This window comes from Kogia breviceps, chromosome 17 (genome assembly GCF_026419965.1).
Source record: "Kogia breviceps isolate mKogBre1 chromosome 17, mKogBre1 haplotype 1, whole genome shotgun sequence".
NCBI lineage: Eukaryota > Metazoa > Chordata > Mammalia > Artiodactyla > Physeteridae > Kogia > Kogia breviceps.
This window is the reverse complement of record NC_081326.1, coordinates 69,580,196-69,599,213: the sequence shown is the minus strand read 5'-3', so window position 1 is coordinate 69,599,213 and position 19,018 is coordinate 69,580,196. Positions and strand designations below refer to the sequence as shown.

The 19,018-nt window shown below is 34.4% G+C and overlaps 1 protein-coding gene across 17 annotated transcripts in view; it reads right to left on the bottom strand.

The window, feature by feature from the left end:
• Nucleotides 1-19,018, bottom strand: part of PHF20L1 (PHD finger protein 20 like 1) — a 78,844-nt gene that overhangs the window by 55,809 nt on the left and 4,017 nt on the right. For 10 of the 17 annotated variants that reach the window (XR_010837353.1, XM_067017024.1, XM_059043058.2 and 7 more), the window contains exons 3-6: nt 5,086-5,257; nt 4,851-4,935; nt 1,033-1,121; nt 715-792 (exon numbers count right to left, since the gene is read on the bottom strand). Coding sequence is in view for 16 of the 17 variants with exons in the window: in XM_067017024.1 (XP_066873125.1) it covers nt 715-792; nt 1,033-1,121; nt 4,851-4,935; nt 5,086-5,257 (424 nt within the window). In the remaining variant the exon portion in view is untranslated. The remainder of the gene's footprint in view (nt 1-714; nt 793-1,032; nt 1,122-4,850; nt 4,936-5,085; nt 5,258-19,018) is intronic. The other 7 variants (XM_067017027.1, XM_067017028.1, XM_059043061.2 and 4 more) reach the window with 1 other exon arrangement.

Sequence of the window (19,018 nt, the reverse complement as noted above, 5' to 3'; positions counted from 1 at the left end):
TAAATGGCCTTTCCACATTAATTGGGGGAAAAAAAAACTCTGCTAGCTGATGATTTCAAAATTAAATTTTTGAAAACCGCGTCACTTAAAACACTCACGCACTTCTCAGAAAACATCAAAAATAATTTTTTTAACTGTGATAGTCTAAGTTCTAGACTACTAAATATATACACTTGACTGGAACTGACCATGTGATTTCAACACAGTTCAGGATGAGATTTTTTACTGCATGGTATGCAACAAATATGTAGCATATTTCCATATTAGACATTTTTATAGATCACTTTCAATTTCTTAAAATTAATTGTAGGTCCAGGTGCTGAAAATCCCAAATAACAGCAGAACATAAAAGAAAATATTTTAAGTTTCTACCGGCACCTTTTCTTTCCAGTATTTCAGGAAACATATTCAACCATAATGGAATTATGGTTTTCACTTCATCCCAGATTCTCCTTCAAATGCTTACCGTTCATTCTTGCTTTGAGCAGTGACAAAGCATGTAATACACTGCTTACATCATATAACTGAGAAAGCCCTACCTGAAACAGCCTAGAGTGTCAGGTAAGCGCCTTTTGAAAGAAGATTAACGACTATGATTTATAGAAGAAAAGAAGAAGATAAGAAACTCAATATAAAATTTTATATTAAAAATTAACTTTCTAAATGATACTATATACCAGGAAAAACAAAACAAAATTAAAAAAAGGCACTTACCTCACTTCCCATAGACTGGTTACACGATCCAGCTGGGTCGATAGGACAACACCAGCTTAGTGGATGCTGGGATTTCACCTGGAACAGAAACTAGTGACCTATAACTTTAGCAGGTCTAAAACCAAAGAAGCAAAAATCAAGTGTATAATTTATTTTACATTCTAAGCTTCTCTTTCTTGCTGCTATTTGGGGCTATCAGCACATAATCCTACAATTAGTTCACTTTAAAATAGATGTATGTCTGTATATATATATTTTGATCAGTCACCGTTCAAGAAAACATCCCTGTGGGTAGTTAGGAATGCTGAACACTCTTACCTGCCCCTTAGCATCCTCGGGCATGGCTTTAATGTGCATTCTCTTTAAACAACGAATAACTCCATCATAAAACTGAACTGTGAAAGTTCCTGAAATAGGAGTGAGTCAGCATCATTAGAAAATATAATTCAACCTTACAGCAACACATGATATAGAACAAGTAATGCCCTGACAGAAATAAACACCCTGTGATTGCAGTAACTGCAAACCCACACCCCTGCTAAGGACCCCACCAAGTTTACTGAGTTTATTGTCTCTTTCCCAGTAAAAATAACTTTGATTTCCCTTATAAAGTACACAAATTAAATCTTGATAAGTTAGTTGCATGTAATTTTGATTTTTACTGGAGGATTTTTAAATTTACAACAATTTAAGTATACATGTAAATAACATTAATAGGTATGTTATACCTGAAGAAAATAAAATCATTACTTACAAAAATGTATAATATTTCTAAGAATCAGCATTTGCTCTCTTTGAAAACTTCTAAATAATGGAGAGAAAGATCTGCTATAGGGAAAAAATCATTTTCTCAGGAAAGGATTATTCCTTTGCAATATTAATTAACTGGCAAACAAGAATTATAGATTCACAGGCTTTTCAGCTAGAAAATATACGTATCATCTGCATAGCAGTCTTCCTGTGCAGATAAGAACACTGACTTCCAGGGAGGCGAAATGTTGCATCCAATGACAGCTAAGCAGCAGCACAGCCATTAATGAAAAACCCTGATTCCCCTGTCTTTCCCACTGAACCATTCTGCTTTTAGGACTCAATATTCTGTTTATATGGCTATTTCAAAGTATATTCACTTTTTGTTACAGACTCCATGCTTTCCAGTCTTTTACTGTACTATCAGTACTATCAGAAAACATACTGGTTAAGTAGATTTTATACTTATGAAAATTCCAATGTTTTTCTATCATTTCCTCATACAAATGAGGGCAGAGTGCCACTTCAAGTAAACAGATACTTGACCTTTACCAAAGAGGTATAAACAATTGGCGCCAAACCCAATAAATCTACATACAAAGATTTTTCTTTTCTTTGTAATTTGAATAACACCACTGATTTCATATCTTTCTATAATTAGCATAATGTACAAATCACAGATATAAAGACCTAAACCCAAGTTATGAAAACAACTGATGAGCTGAATAGCAAGAATGTGAAGAATCTGGGAAGACGGTGAGAATGCCAAACCACATGAACCCCTTACACCCCAACATTCTTGCCCCTGTCCTCCTCCTCCTTCACAGGGCGCTGCAGACAACAGCAGGCTCCTCACCACGCAGACCATGCATTCACCCACCCCCCCTGCCGTCGCTCACACTGCTTCGGCTGCTGTGATGCCATTCTCCTTCCTAACTCCAGCCCACTCTTCAAGGATCAGCTCTTCAAATCCCACCCACTCTTCAAATGTGAAAACTTCCCTGACCACTGCAATCTACACTGATTTGCCCCCTCTCTTCAACTTCTCTAAGACATACTACATACACCTCAATGCTCACATTTGTTAGTTCTGTTTAGCTTTTGTAGTGAACAGAAAACTCTTTGAGGGCGTCCTTTTTGTTTCTTTTTTTTGGGGGGAGTGGGTGGGGGGATAGTGGCAGGCAGCGGGGGAGGCTCATCCACCATGTGGGACATACAGAAAAATGACCCAATTAATACTTCCCATGGAAATTTTTAAAGAACAAGTTATATCTGCCAATATTTCACTAAGGGCTTACTCGAAACTACTCCTGAAATGGCAGAGGCTGCAATCAGTAACATCACTCTTCCACCGATATAAGCTTAAATTTCTATATAACATGCCCATGGACAAACAGGATAGGATAAAAAATGAGTGTGGTTTGTTTTTGTGTATGCTGTATGTGTGTATGCATATACTTGTAAAAGAAGCTTTAAGCATGGAAGAAAGGTCCCAAAGCTCACACATTTAAAGAAATCTCTCCTAACGAAAAGAGAGAGCATTGCTTAACTTTGCTTTGCTTTGTTCCGTTTTGGGTAGATCCTATTATCCTACGAAACTGATTCAATACTTCTTTTCCTTCCAAAACTTGTTACTGACTGCCTGCTCTGTGCTGGGCTCTGGACTAGACACTTGGGGAGCCAGTGTGAGCTACGACACAGGAATAAGAGCTCCGTAACACAGCTCTCCAGAAGTTTAAGTGAACAGAGATTTAAAGGCCCCACTAGAAAAGAAGTAACCTGCAAACTTAATAACTGAGATGTCCCTCAGGTGACGAGTAATAAACTCATAGCCATATTTGTTATTTCAATTAGGTAAACCAATAAATTGGACCTTGGCTTTTGTAAAGTTACATTATCATTTCTAGCTAGACAACTATGATTTACTTTTTTACACCTAACATTTTTTAATATGTCTTTTTAAATGTTTTCCTCTTCTATCTTCTCTTAACCTCAATTTTTCTCAAGTTTTTTGTTAGTTTAAATTCTCAGCTTAAATCCCTTCCATGGTTCCCATCACCTCCAAGTAAAATTCAAATTCTTTAGGAAGACTACAAGACACTTCATGTGCCAATCCTTGCTTCTCTCTCCCACCTCTTCTGCTATTCTACAACCTTTAAAGGAATCCTTCATTCCAGTCACATCAAAGATCTGCAGTTCCTTAAAAATGGCATGCCTTTCTACTATTCTTTTGCAAACACCATTTCTGACAGAAAAACCTTTTCATCCGTTCTTTTCTAGATAACTTGTCTGGCTTTCAAGATACAGTTTAAAGTAAGTATCCCCTTACTTAGGTTAAATGCCCTTGCAAAGAAGTTGTCACTCAATGCATTTTTTCTTTTCTTTTTTTTTTTTTTTTGGCCATGCCATGTGGCTTGTGGGATTAGTTCCCCGACCAGGGATTGAACCCAGGCCCTCGGCAGTGAAAGCGCTGAGTCCTAACCACTGGACCACCTGGGAATTCCCTCAATGTGTTTCTTTAGTAAAAAGAATGAATGAGTGGTCGAGTTTAAGAAATAACTAATAGAAAACTAATGTATTTTGGAAAATATACTTACAAGTATTTCATGACTGTTTTAAATGAGATTTTAAACAAGAAATTTAAAAAATTTAAGTATATTTCCAATAATAATTTAATGCCTTTCTAAATGAATGCCTTTCTAAATTAATCAGTCTACAATTTTTAAAATTCATTATCTGTCCAACAGATTCTCTCGTTTTATGTCACACTAACACACTTGATTTCTGTGGTACTTTCAACATTTCTGATAAGTTCAGTAGCTTTTGCTCAGTAGTAATATTAGATACCACAAAAGGCTATTAGAAAAACTAATTCTCAATTATCTACAGAAATCAAGAAAAAAAAGAGCAGGGAGAAGAATGCAATAAAGGAAATCCTCAAATTGATAAGTTCCATACTCTTTCCTCAGAAAATTGTACTGTTTCACTTCCAAGTTGAACTAATTTGAATTTTCCTATATATTTAGCACTCAGGTTGAGATCTTCATAAAATAACTTAGCCAACAAACTGGAAACAGAGAAGTAGAAATAAAATGCATATAATATAAGCCTGTCAAGTGAAAGCTGAAAAATTTACAGCAACTATTTACCTCTACTAATTTAAACAGTCTATTTAGGCAGTATATTATGTATCATCTTATTCTATACAATATATAACATTGAATGCTTCTAAAAAAGAGTATTATTAGAAGATTCATTAGGTAAAGTATAAAACAAAGAGAAGCAACAGCTATATATAACAGTTTCATACATTAATTAAAATTAGAAATATAGTTAAATTTTACTATAAATCCCATTTTAATTCTCAGATCATTCCAAACACATACCTTCTTTGTTAATCGCCTCAATCTTGGCAGGGTAATAGCGACAGTCTGTCCAACGAGCCAGAACTTCTTCTCCGGCTTTAAAATCCTATTTTAAACAACTTTTAAGATCAATACCATGTATAATAAATAAGCATTTCCTTAATAAAAAACAAGCTTTTGTAAAATTTAACAGAATTCCTTTTAAAAATACATCACTACGTATCTGGCAAACAGAAAAGAAATCTTTGCTACTTACAAAGAAGTCTTCCTCATCTTTTAGCCCTTCTTTTCTTAATGCAGGTCTCTCAAGGGGTCTCAATCTATTGCTATCCCAGTAAATCCACTCATCATAACGATGACTCCAGCGCTCAAAATGGACCAACATCTTGCCCTCCTCATAGTCAATTTTTTCAATCCGTGATGGGTACCTCGAAAATAAAAAGAGCCTTCATATCAAAAGAAAATTCTCACATTTGTTTATACAGAGTATTAACTGAAATACTGCTTACTATTACAACCATAAACAAAAAAATATGGATCCATATTTTTAAACTACCGACCAACAAAGTTTGCTTTATTCTCTGTCTTTTTAATGACTGTTCTCAAGACCTAATGAAATAGTTGGATACACTCCCAGTGGAAATATAAATTACATAATTTAGAATATAAATTGAGCTGTCTTGGGAAATAATTTGATAACATGTATCAAGTGCCTTAAACATATCCCTCCTTTTTGACCATATAATTCCAGTTCTGGAACTATATACACAAAACATTTATAATAACAAAAAGTAGAAACCATATGATTAAGAAAACTGAAGACTGTCTATAACTATACAAACAATGGTATATCCACTGAATGGAATATTATATAGACTTTAAATGTAATGCTTACAAACGATTTATAATGTAGGAAAATGCGAAAAAGTAGTATTATGTTCATTAGAATTATAAGTATAGAAAATAAATTTGTCTAGCAAAAAATATCAACATGTACATTTATCTCTGTATGGCAAAAATGTACTTTCCCTTTTCTGTTTTTCTACACTTTCCCTTTTCTGTTTTTCTACACTTTCCAATATTTTATAATGAGCATCAGTGACGGTAGGGAAAGCTCAAACCTTCAATTTAAAAATATAAAAATAACATCACATTGTTCTGTCTTCATGTCTGCTGATTCTCATATGATGAATTCCAAAATAAAAATTAGTTAACTTGCAACTTTTAACACAAAAAAGTCCTCTTCATTCCTAATGTACTGTGTTAAATGTTCACAGTGACTCAAAGGTTTTTTTAAAAGTAACATTAAATAACATTCAGAATTCAACAGCAGCACATGGTAGATGATTCAGCCATAGAGTTTATCTCACATTTTTGCCGGTTTTTGATAAATCTCAATTTTTTATTTTCCCTGTGGAATAAATGTAAATTTATATTGTTAACATAAATTTAAATATAAAGCACAATAGACCTCACATAACTTTGAAATCCAGGCACTGATTACTACCTGCTTCACAGATCCCTCATGCTGTTCAAGGCTTTTTATGCATCTCCAGGGCCCCGAACTGTTCTCTGGTATAGCTTCTTTCCTTACTTCAGTCTAAGGAACTGAACTGTCTGGAGTTTCCTCAAACACAACAATGCACTGTCAAACATCTGTGCTTTTGTACCTCTGTTCTTTCTGCTGCACCTAAGCTGCCCTTCCCCTCCTCGGTATGCTCATCATTCAGGACTTGGTTTAACATGCAGTCACTTGCGTGAAGACTGCCCCAACTCCCCTCCCCCTGGTGCTCTCACTGCACCCGTCTCATCATCATCGTCTCTGTGCACGTTCCTCAACTGTGTGCTGTGGAGCGTTTACAGCCCTTGAGACATTAATACGTGTGACACAAAAAAAGGGTCCCGTGGTCAAATAAGCTAGGAAAATACTGGATTAAATAAACCGTTTTCTTTACTGAAAGACTTCTTGGTCCTGCCAATAAGACAGAAATAAAGCATGCACTATTACCAACCCATGTCACCCTTTCATCACGAGTATTTATGAACATTCTCTGAGAGAGCAGAGGTCTAAGGAACATGATGTTCACAACTACTCTGGTCTGTGAGTTTCGGGGACTGAGTCATGGCCACCTTTGTACCCCCAGCATCTTCACAGTGACAGACACACACTGGCTACTCAGGGAATGCTCGGCGTGAGTAAGAAGTGACGTTAAAGAAAGAAAATCTGCATATTTCTTCAGAACTAAGAAGGCTGTCGACCCAATTATAACCTTATGTTAGATCTTACTCTTAAGCCTTTTTGAGGGAATAGGTGTGGGTAAGGAAACGTTTTGTCCAAGAAAAGCATGAAAACAAGAAAACCTAGGGGATTAATATACTCCCTGAGGCGGATATGCCGATTCCACTCATTTAGAATCAGTGCTATAATGCTTGTCTTTTGCAGTGTTGCTTTGATTTTTTTTTGCTGCTTTGGTTTTAAAACATAAAAAATGTCAATAGCATTAAGGGAAGCTTAGAGATACGGCTGTCCTTTAGTTTATTTTTCAACATTCACTAGCCACTTAATTACTATAAACAGATGTTCTATCAGTTCTAAGTTTCTAATTTATGTGTTATCACATCTTCCTGATTTTGAAAAAAAAATTAGAGGTTTATTCCATAGGTTCCTTCAAATTCTAAATGTACACAATTAAATGGTAGGTTAAAAGGAAACACAATTAACTCTAATCTTCAAGGAGCTTAGCTTAGTGATAGATGGAGAGAGAGAAGCAGCAGAATACTGACAGTCATAAATCCGTCAGGCCCTATGTTCTTTCTTTACTGAGCATCAGCTGATTTTTATATACCTTATCTCATTAGATCCTGGTAACCATCCATCGTACAGATAACACAGTCACCACTGAACAGATGAAGACTGTTCAAGGATACACATGGTGAGAGTATTCAAAGTCGAAGCTAACCGGCACAAATAGCCTATAGGAGAAATGGGATAAGGCCTGTACCAAAGTAATTATACCATACATGGTAAACTGGTAAGTATATATAACATTTTTTTTCTCCTTTGTATCAAGCTTTTGTTTCTGAAAAAGCATGAATATTGAGGTGGACATATAATAACAATTATTTGGTAAGGGCCCAGATATTATGCTTTTGACATAACATGAGGTTAATGACAACATTATAGCAAAGGTATCTAAAAAGCAAACAAAAATCTTCATCAGAGTTGATTCTCTCATTACCCGATTTCCTACCAAATAAAGTTAGCTATTCCTGAGGACAAGGAACAAGTGGGACACTAACTTCACACTGACTTTGACCACGATTTCTCTCCACCACTATATTTTTTGTGTGATTTGAATATACTTTATTTTTTTCATTGACATGTAGTTGAATTTTCAAAAATTCGACATAAGATGCTATAATTAATTGTTCAGAGAAAATTGGAGCATTCACTGAAGGTTCTTGGGAGACATTATCTATGTTGCTCTTGGTGGGGAACTTTAAGGATTTAGACCTAATGAACACCGTACAAAGGTAAAGTGTATACATAAAGCATTGCTCATTTATTCAATCAATGTTCCTTTACTTAAAACCATCATGTGACTCAGAGTTAAGCAATCTACCAGACAAGGAGGATTCAGACAAGTAGATTGTCGTTTCTGTCCTCATGGACCTCAGGATCAGAGATTGGAGGGGCACCTCAAGGAAATAGTTCCCTTTGGCTAGGCTACGCGGTAAGCAGTAAGGTGAGCAAAGGAGAATAGTGGGACATCAGACTGGACTGGCTAGCTAGGTTCAAACTAAAGGGCCCCGAAACTGTGAACTAATGAAATGACCCTTCATTCATTACATTCAAACAGGGAATCCCGTAAAGTCTGTACTTAATTTGGTTATCAGTTACACCTTAGAAAAACATCCTAACATCAAGATCTTTGCTATACAAGTAAAATGCACAAAATGGCAATTTAACACACAATTCTATATGGTGAAATGCTTTCCTTGTTCAAGATGGCCCATAGTAATAATGCCTTGATACACATAGTGAATCAAAAATACTTCCAAATAAATGCATTCACAAATGCCTCTAGATCTTGAACGACAGCAATATTATTTTGATACACAATTTATGTTTTACCGTAACTGAGTGTGAATGGAATGTAAGGTTTTTCTTACAGAATTTGGAAGGTGTCGTGATCATATTTTGCTTCTTTTTTTTTAAAGAATGAATCATGGAAAGCTGTTAAGAGTAAAGAATAGTGATTACGCTGAGTCCCAAACATTTATAAATGATGCAGGAAAAGACTTGAAAAGGAGGAGACTGCGGTTTCAGAGTTAAAACAATTAGGGATAAGAAGAAAGAAAAAAAAACCCCACAAAGTTAGCATCTCTCCAGGGCTCAAAGAAAGAGATGGAGAGAAGGCAACCTCACTAGGACTATGATCCCTCAACGCCAAAATTCTACAGAGCTCTATTACTCCTTATCGTGTCACTACAAAATACCATAAAATTGCCACTGTCTTCCCTATTATAATCCCACTTTGAAATGCTTGCGCTGTTTAAATTATATTTACTTGCATAGAAATTAAGGGACTGCCTCCATTGCTCTGGGCCTACCTTGCCCTCATATGTCTTTTGCACTTGAATCTTAGAGAACACAGTTTACTCTGAGCAAACTTAGCAAGAAAAATAATCCACCCTAAATTGTTTATTAGGTTTAATGGAAACAAATAGCATTCAGAAACACTGAGAAGTCTTTACAATGATTCTTGCTGAATTTAACAGAAATCTCATATATGCAATTCTACTACTGTAATCTCTTAATTGATTTCTTAGGACTCTTTCTAAATCAGTGTGGTCAAAATCCTCTAATGATCAAGTTCAACTGTAATAACAGAGTAGAGCAAGACCATTACCAAAAACGAAAATAATTTTCACCTTCTCTGAACTCTTGTAACTCTTTATTGCCTCATCTAATACCAGCATTTTAACACTGTCACTGGTGCCTCCCACTTACACAAGATCGTTCAGAGAATCAAGATTTATGGATTCTGAACTAAACCTGTAACTCAATAAGAACCAGATACGGACCAAAGAGGTTAGCTACACACTGAATATACTGTATTGGTTCCCTGTAATATCAACTCTTGTGTGTTGTCAAAACACAAAGAGAAGTGAGAAACCTAAAATGGGAATTACCATTACAGATGAATTACTATACTAGATCATCACGGTGTTAACTGTTTTACATGGGCAGATCCTGACTGACAGCAAGATCAGGAAACCATGATCCCCTGAGGCTATATGAAAAAAACACTTTGGTGTACATGTGTATGAGTATTCTCTTGAGAGAGGGATTCCCAACTTTAATCAGATTTCAAAGTGGTCCATGATCAAAAAAAAAAAAAAAATTCTCTGGAAGGCAAGATCATCTATTAACACTGAAAGCTATAGGCGCCCCACTATCCTTGGAAGGAAGAAAGCAATGATGGGCATGCAGCTATGCCAGAACTATAATCTGATAGATTAAAAAAAAAAAACCTTTTATATTCAATCAAGTAACAGTAAAACAATTAAACATGATTTGAATTTAGAGAACTCAATCTGATTTATCACCTAGTTTGATACATCCAGATTTTTACCTGTATTGATAAAGAACATCAACCATGAGGAAATGATAAGGGAAATTCCTTGATACACTGATGGCCTACACTCTCCTTCACTAAAGCCAAAGGACATGGCTGTTAACTACTCGTTGATAGGTTATAACCCCCTGAGCAAGGCCAGACTTTATCAAACGTCCCCAAATTTAACTAATCATTTGAATGAGTGTTGTATAAATCAAAAAGGCAATTAACCCAATAAATTATTCAAATTATATATTTTAAATAATAGCCCTGTTCTTGTTTATATCGGTAAGACAATAAAATTTCTAATTTATATAAATTTAAAAACTGACAGTTCCTCATCCATTCCATTTAACTCAACACTGAGTCTCTAATTCACTGTATGTCAGACACTAAACTAGGAATAAAGCTACAAATACAAATAACAATCAACAAACTCAGATTCAGCAGGGAGGGGAGAGAAAAAGGGAATCAATAAGCTAATACAATTACAATATAGCACATAGAAGGAGTACCTAAATTAGATGTTCTCTTGGATAAAGTAGTTCTTCGATTTTTAAAGGATGAAATACACTTAAAATACAACTTACACACAATTTTTTTTTTTTTTTTTTTTTTTTTTTTTTTAGTTTTTTTTTTAAGCACACAATTTAAATGTTAGCAGAATCTTTGGGAGTTAGAATTCACAATTCAGAACAGTCTTGTTGATAAGAATTGCATAAGTAAGAAACTCTAACATGGTATCATAGAAAATGACTAAAACATACTGCAAGAGATAGAAATAGAGACCTTCCTTACATACAATTGTCAGGAAGAGGATTATCTGCCAAATGATAAAAATTAGTGTAGAATGAAGTCCAAAGCAACCATAATATTCCTATAACCTACTAACCTTTTAAAATTTTTAGCTTCCTGGAAATACTTTAAATTTACATTATGCTTTGTTAATTTTCAAGTGTTTTCTCACCATTCACTCTCTACAACGTCACCTATTATTACAGTATTTTTAGATGATATGCTTGTAGGTATTGCATGTTAATTTGTTTCACACTTGAGGAACAGACTGAAAACAAAACCCTTTTGATTAATTCAAACCTGATATTCCAAAATAAAGTACAAATCCAAAGAATCTATTAATTCAAGAACATTCAGAGGATGGTTATATATGTCAAAATCACATCTTTTACAACACTGAATTCTAAGGATCTCAGTACATTATCCCTTAGGTCCTCTTTTCAGGCCCATTCATCCCCAGGACACATGTTCAACACAAGCACCCAGACCACCCTGCTTCCTACCTGTCCATAATCTTTGCAGCAAAGCGTGGGTAAGATCAGAGTTAGCTATGTATTTTGCTTCAGTAACTCGGAGCAGCCACCTTTCAAATTAAGGTTTCATTTCAAATCACTGGATTTATTTAAACTCCTGTTCCTCTCCACCTCCTTGCCATGCCTACATTCGTTCATACCATCCGTGCTGACCAAATCAAAATGCCCACCCCACAGCCTTTATGCTCATTACCGTCTCCTGCCGTAAGAACCAATTAGACTATCAAAAATTCCTTTCCCACTCCACCAAAAACACCACCAGTATTCTACTCAAAGTTTATGTACTTCATATAATACGTCCAGGCCAACACGACCATTCTTTGTTATTTAATTGTTACAAAACTCCAAACTCTAGCAGGTTGCAGTCCACCCAGTTTCTATTTCTTAATATTTAGCATTTAAAAATTATTTTAATACTACAGATAGTCATATATGCTTATACACCTATGATTAAAGTTTTAAGAATTTACACTGACTCCTCTCCCATTAGATTTTACTCTAGAATAACTAATATTCATGCTATTATTATTACTAAAGCTAACATTTATTAAGTGCCTACCATGTGGCAGAAAACATGAAAAGCTCTAAATGTGCACTGTCTTGCTTATCCTCAAAGAATCCTTTGAGTTAGGTACTACTACTGTTCCCAGTTATTTAAGGAGGTCATAGAGGCTCTGAAAGTCAAGTAATTTTCTCAAGTCGAAACAGTGGTGGATCCCTGAATGGAGGTTTGTTTATCTCTTAAATAATTTGCTTTTGATCATTAAATATTCTGCATCTTACAACTGATCATTTTCAGCTCTTGTAAAACTTACTGCAGTATTTCAAATCTAGGGGGCTCTTTATCAAGAGGTACTGAAAACAAAAACAATATAAAATCAAGTTATCTGTTTATTTTTTCTTGCAAATTTACTCTTCTGCTTCTGATACAAAATAAAATGTGTAAAGCTTTTCGTTAGCCCAGAGAGTATGGAAAACAGCTTTTATTATACTGTACAACATACTTGTGTAATTCATAACAGTTTGACAAATATCATTTTATGCTTAGTTTTCAACCAGTAAGGCACAATTCATTTGCAGTAGTGTTCTGCAAGAGTAACCAGATTTCAGAATAGCCCCCAAACTTTTGGGGTCATTCTTTACCAACCCACCAAAATTCAATGAAATTTGCGGGGCACCTTTTATGAGTAAAAGGGGCTAGGCCTTGTATATAATTCATTTCACATCAGTAGCTTATTCTTCAGTACTTTTCCTACCCATGATGTAGTAGAAACATATTCATTTTTAATTGAAGAGGGTTGGTCTTTTGGCAATGAGAAAACAGACTTTTAAGACACACTGAATATTAAATATCCACATTCTTTCTTCAATTTTATCGCAACAATTCTCTCCAAGTTGTGTTAACTTTAATGACTGAAATAACATAATACTTACATACCAGTTTTATCTGCTGATTAATGATCTGCAGGAGGTGGTAGGAGGAACGGTCAATAGTTCTTCAATACAAAGTCACATAAAAATACTAAGACACTGAAACCCTTATGAAGAATAGCAAAACTAAGCTGCCTCTTCAATACCATGTTAATTTCTTTTAAGAAATTATACTACCAATTTTTAAAACTTAAAGCTAGTATTCTCTCCCTCAGTTAAAAAAATCATTTAAAAATAAAATTTAAAACCCTTAAGCATCTGCAGATACAGTTCTGTCTACTCAGCAAAACTAGAACTGCAAAACATTCTTTTTTGTAAAACTGATTACCACCACAGATAAATTATCTCCTAATTATTGGCTTTAATCAATTACTCACCACAAAATAAAGTATTACATAATGTGGTAAGACAAGTATAAAATCTCACAACACATAATAATAATAGTTAGCAGGCAAAATGAATGTAACAAATAGGGAACTGGATGTGTGTGACAGATGATGACCGAACTTCAACCAAAATTATCAGATAAGCAAATAAAACTGTCTTCTCTCTTGATCCAACCCTTGCCATTACATGATTGCAGACAAAGCACAGAATAAAAGTCAATCCATGATTAACTGTAACCACAGGTAGCCTTTTTTTTTTTTTTTTTTTTTTTTTTAATAAAGCAACAAGGGCCTAAACGCTAACAACTATCCAGCCAGATAGCACTTGGGACTACAGAAAGAGGAGAAGAAAACTGACGCACGTCCAAGTACGCGCAGCTCAATATATTCTGTTCCACTGAAAAATAATAAAAAAGGGTTTTTGGATCATGCATCACTTTGTCCATACTTACATTTTACTTCCTCCAACTAACATAAACAGTTAAAACAGACTATAAATTCAAAAAAATCCAGGATATTTCCACTGCTGTCCGCCTCAAAAACTGTATCTTCAGGTTAACAATTCTGTATGGTCTAGACCAGTGGTTCTCGTATGTGGTCCCTAGACCAGCAGCATTGGCATCCTGTGGAGACCTGTTAGAATGCACATCATCTCCCCCACCTCAGACCTACTAAATTAGAAGCTTGTAGCTGTTCGGCCCACCAATCTGTGCCTGACAAACCCTTCAGGTGATTCTTACGCAGGCTCATGTTTAAGAACTACTCTTTCAGACTTCACCTGAATCACTTTCAAAACTGTAGGATCAATGAACTTTGTAAGAGAACCAATTTGTTAGTGAATGGGTACTACACAGAAAGTTAGTGAATTAAAGTACTAAAGCCAATAGTTATGATGCTAAGTAATTTCAAAATTAAACAGTTAATGAGAAAGCATTTAAATGATGGGAGAGCAGGATGTAGAAAGAGTAACTACCGGCCCAATACCACTATACTACAAATATTTCAAACCTCTGTATTTTTGTTCCCAATTATATTCACCTTTCTCCACCTTTTTCAATACATTTTCTCTTCAGTTTTGGGCAAACTACATTGGACTTCTAGTCCTTGCCTACTTTACTTCTGCCTCAAGCCATTATTTACCTATCTAAAAGTGAGATTAAAAAACCTGTCATCCCTGAATAGGTGAAAAGTAGATAAAAGAGCTTGAGTTTCTAGTTCAAGGGATCTGAGAGATCACTGGATATGTCACACCTTCACTTTAAGGACATTAAAGCAGAGAAGTAAGTCTCCAAAGTCCCACAGTCCATGGCAGAACAGCACCTAGAACCCACATTTTCTGACTTTAGTTAAATTTACTTTTTTCAATATTCCTTTTCTCTTACCTTTCAAGAAAACTAGGATACACAAAAAATTTGAGCAGAAAAGAAAAAGTTCAATTTAAAAAAAACATGAATCAACATAATGAAAGGAAGACTATCAGAGAAAGAGCAATAAGAACAAAGCAGGTGTGTTTCAAAAAATATGTCTACTCCTATTTCTAATCTTGCTTTCAACATTTTTTGTGGGGGGGGGGAGAAGGGGAGGGGAAGGGAGAACTTTATCTTTAAAAGTTCATGGGGTTTTCTTTTGTGGAAATTTTAAAAATTATACTAAAATATTTGTACACTGGTGCAGACCTGTTTGATGATTATTAAACTGAGGGTTCACTTAGATCTTAGGATTCAAAACTTGTGACTTTCTGAATGTAAAGAATCTCATAATTTAAAAACAAGTCTTATGAATTTCAATTTGAAATTCTCTACCGGCAGGGTCCTTAATCTGGAGTCCACGGGTAAGTTTTCTACCACCACCCATAATATATATTACTCAGTTATTTTGGTATATAAACATGATTGTACATTTTTCTGAGTCTACAGCTGAAATTAGGTTGTCAAAGGTGGGGACTCAAAATTAGAATCAATACTTTCCAAGTACAAAGAGATTTAGGAAAGGTCAACATACAAAAGGACAAATTTTATTTATATTAGCAAAATAATATTTTAAAAGTATTCACCTATGGTTTCTACAAATTCCAAACTAACCTAATGTAACTTAAATGTGTTTTCAGTTTTTAAATTTGATTTACATACTACTTGTCAGGAGCACACTTCTGTTCCAAATATAGATCACACAGCTTATCTCTACTAGTGTTTTCCTTTGAATAGCAAATCCAATCAGTAAAAGACAATCCCTTTTAATTCAGAAAATACGTAATTTTATTTAAATTAGAAAGTATCTGTACTTCCTACAATCTAAATTTCTTTGATTTTCCCACTCTACTAAAATTCTGTTCATGAACAGTTTAAAAACTCACATTTGCAAATGTTCCATACAGTTCAAAAAACTCCAAATGTGTGGAAACAGCATTTGTCAATTCAAATTTATACTGTTCTATCAAACTCTGTACTTGCAGACATCTCCATATTTTTTTTTTATCTTTCATTTTCCTTTCCTTTAGATCTAGAAGAGAATTACATAGAAATATTCCAATAAAGGTCGGACGAGCGTAACTCATCTGAATATTTTTAAATGACTATAATTTCAAGTTGAAGAGGAACACCAGAGCATATTACTTTATTTGTTTTGTTTTCACAACTAAAACTTGCTATAGAGTATTTTAATTTCGGTCAAAAAGTTAAATCAGTAGTCAAAACTGGTTTATCACATTTTTTACTGAACAATGTTCAGAATGATTAGATACTTTAACATGTTTAAGGGTGCTTTCTAAATTATAAAACTCTGCAAAAACCAAAGATTTTACTATCACTTCAAAAAGGTTTTATAGCATGTTGCAATGACATGACATTCCTTCTGTATCCCAGGCCATTCTCATGTCAACACTAAGGCTACATTTTAAAACTTATACACTTGAGTCTTCATATCCCCAAAGACATATTTTTCAACTCTCCCTCTTCCCTTGCATTTACCTCAGTGCTTTATAATTATGTATTATTTTATATAATTTGAAGCAAGTTTAAATACATTATTTTATTTGATCATTAAAATAATTCTGTAAGTAAAAGTCAGTAACACTGCGTGCATTTTACTGCTAAGCCAACCAAGTTCAAGGATTTAAATCATATTTACAGGATCAGAAAGTGGCAGTCTGAATTTGAACGTGCCTCTTTCCTCTTTAGAATCCACTGATAGTGTCAATATAACTTCAACTCTGAACTTTCTCTTTCCCCAAACACATTCCTGTATCAACGACCTGTATTTATTTTCATTCTTATGATGTTACTGCATTCAAGAAATTATAAAGCTAATATGTTCAGGATTGGACACACAGAGGCTGCGGTGGCATATATGAGGGAGATAAGACAGAAATTGGTTGAGTGTGTTAGCTGTGAACATTAACACATTATAAGTCTTTCCAAAGACTTTTAAATTAAAAGACTGTTGAGAAAGACATTAAAATGTTTTGAGTAAAACTACAAATTTTTAAAAAATTAAAGCAACCCACACTTCTCAGTGGGAGTTAGGTTTAGTCCATATAGAAGAGATCCAGGTATCAAAAACCACACACTGGAACAGAAGGCGACTGGCCTCTCACTGGCTTTTCAGGGCCTGCATTCATTAGTATTGGTAAATAATCAAACCACCAGGGTTTTCCGATGTAGGTGGAAAATTACTTTGAAAGCAAAAAGTAATAAATTGCTACTTAAAATGTGGAGTGTATTTTCGAGGATTAAGTATCTTTCTGAACTTTAAAGAATATGTGATATGGTTTGCTCAAGGAATAATAATGTACTTTCCCCCCAAAATATAGGTTGAGTCTTCCTCTTAAATCAAATCTACCCCAAACCTAAATGTGGGAGCTTAACTTTAATTTCTGCCCACTAAATTTAGAGTTCATCCTTTTATTTCTAGAGCACATACTAAAAACTATTTTCCTTTTTAAAATATAGGACAAACCTTCTACATATAAGACAAATGGGCATTCAGAGGTGCCCTACTATCACAACTTTCCCTCCGTACTTCTCTTTAAAAGTTAATCTATCAACATATAAGTCATTTTCTTAGTAATAGCTATACTGCTTATTGTAAATGTCTTACGTACAAAGAGAGGAAGTAATATTTGAATTTCTGCCTGACTCTCCCTGTCCAATGCCTATAATTCAAAAGACATTTATGGAATAGTACTGAGTAGGACCTCAATACTATTCCAACTCAATGGATAAATGTGGAAGACTAAGCACTCAATATGGAGGCAAAACCCAAAGAGAATATGAAATAAAGTAGAGAGGGAGGGATGAAAGACCGAAGGAAATTAGTTCAGCATATTTCCAGTGATAAACTGTTTTGCCCTAATAAGAATATCAAAGTTTCTCAACACTTAAATAATCCTTCTACATTTTTACATGATATTAAAGCAAAAATGTGTGGAATTTATAGGGGATACAGAATGGCCCTTAACAAAAGAAACAATATAAAGAATAAAGTTTATCTCATTTAAAAATAAAATCTATTAAGAGCACCATGTCTCACAGAACTTCTTCTGTGCCCCATATAAAATTCAATAAATCTTGGCAGTTAATTACTTGTCCTACAGTAAAGTACTTTAATACTAGATTAAAGGACCACCCAAGCCGAAACACTTCTTTTTTTTTTTTTTTTTTTTTTTTTTTTTCCGAAACACTTCTTGAGACTACTGACAGTAACAGTCACAAGAAAATTATTTCTTTCAATTACCTGGAATATATATACAATACTCTTAATTCTTTTGTAATTAAAGCACCACTATAGCAGAATGCTAAAATCTTCATATAAATGAGCTCACAAAAATCGAACTGACAGCAAGTTGCAGTGATTTATCGTATGTGATTATTTTGGCTAATGTTTACTCACTTTAAAGAGACCGTTATTACTGGGGTCATTAAAATTAAATCTAACCTTCATCAATGAGTAAATTTGCATGTCACTCTATCTAAGCACTTGGGAATTTTTTGTTGAGAAGCATAAGAGAATGAAAAAATTAAGCTACAACTTTTGTTTTCTGACATTCCAAATACTCTAAAAGCAAACTCAGACTTAATTTTTAAAGTAGTTCTTTTTCATAATCTTTTTAACTACTGAATCACCGATTTTAACAGCTGATGAATTAGGAAACATTTCACCACTAAAAGTGAGTTTCTTACTAATACCAGTTAATTCTGTCAATATCCCTTAAGGCCACTGGGAGAGCTAATAAACTATGTGCTTTTCCAAAACTGGAAGCTAGTTCAATTGCAACTTTGTTAGTATGGAAGCCTAAGAAAAGAGTAATATGAATTAACTAATAATTCAAAAAGCCAGTAACTTTAAAAAAAGAAAAATAATAATTTAAGATTAACATCAAAGAAGTAGCATTTCTCACACTCTTGCATCACAGAGAGGTTCAA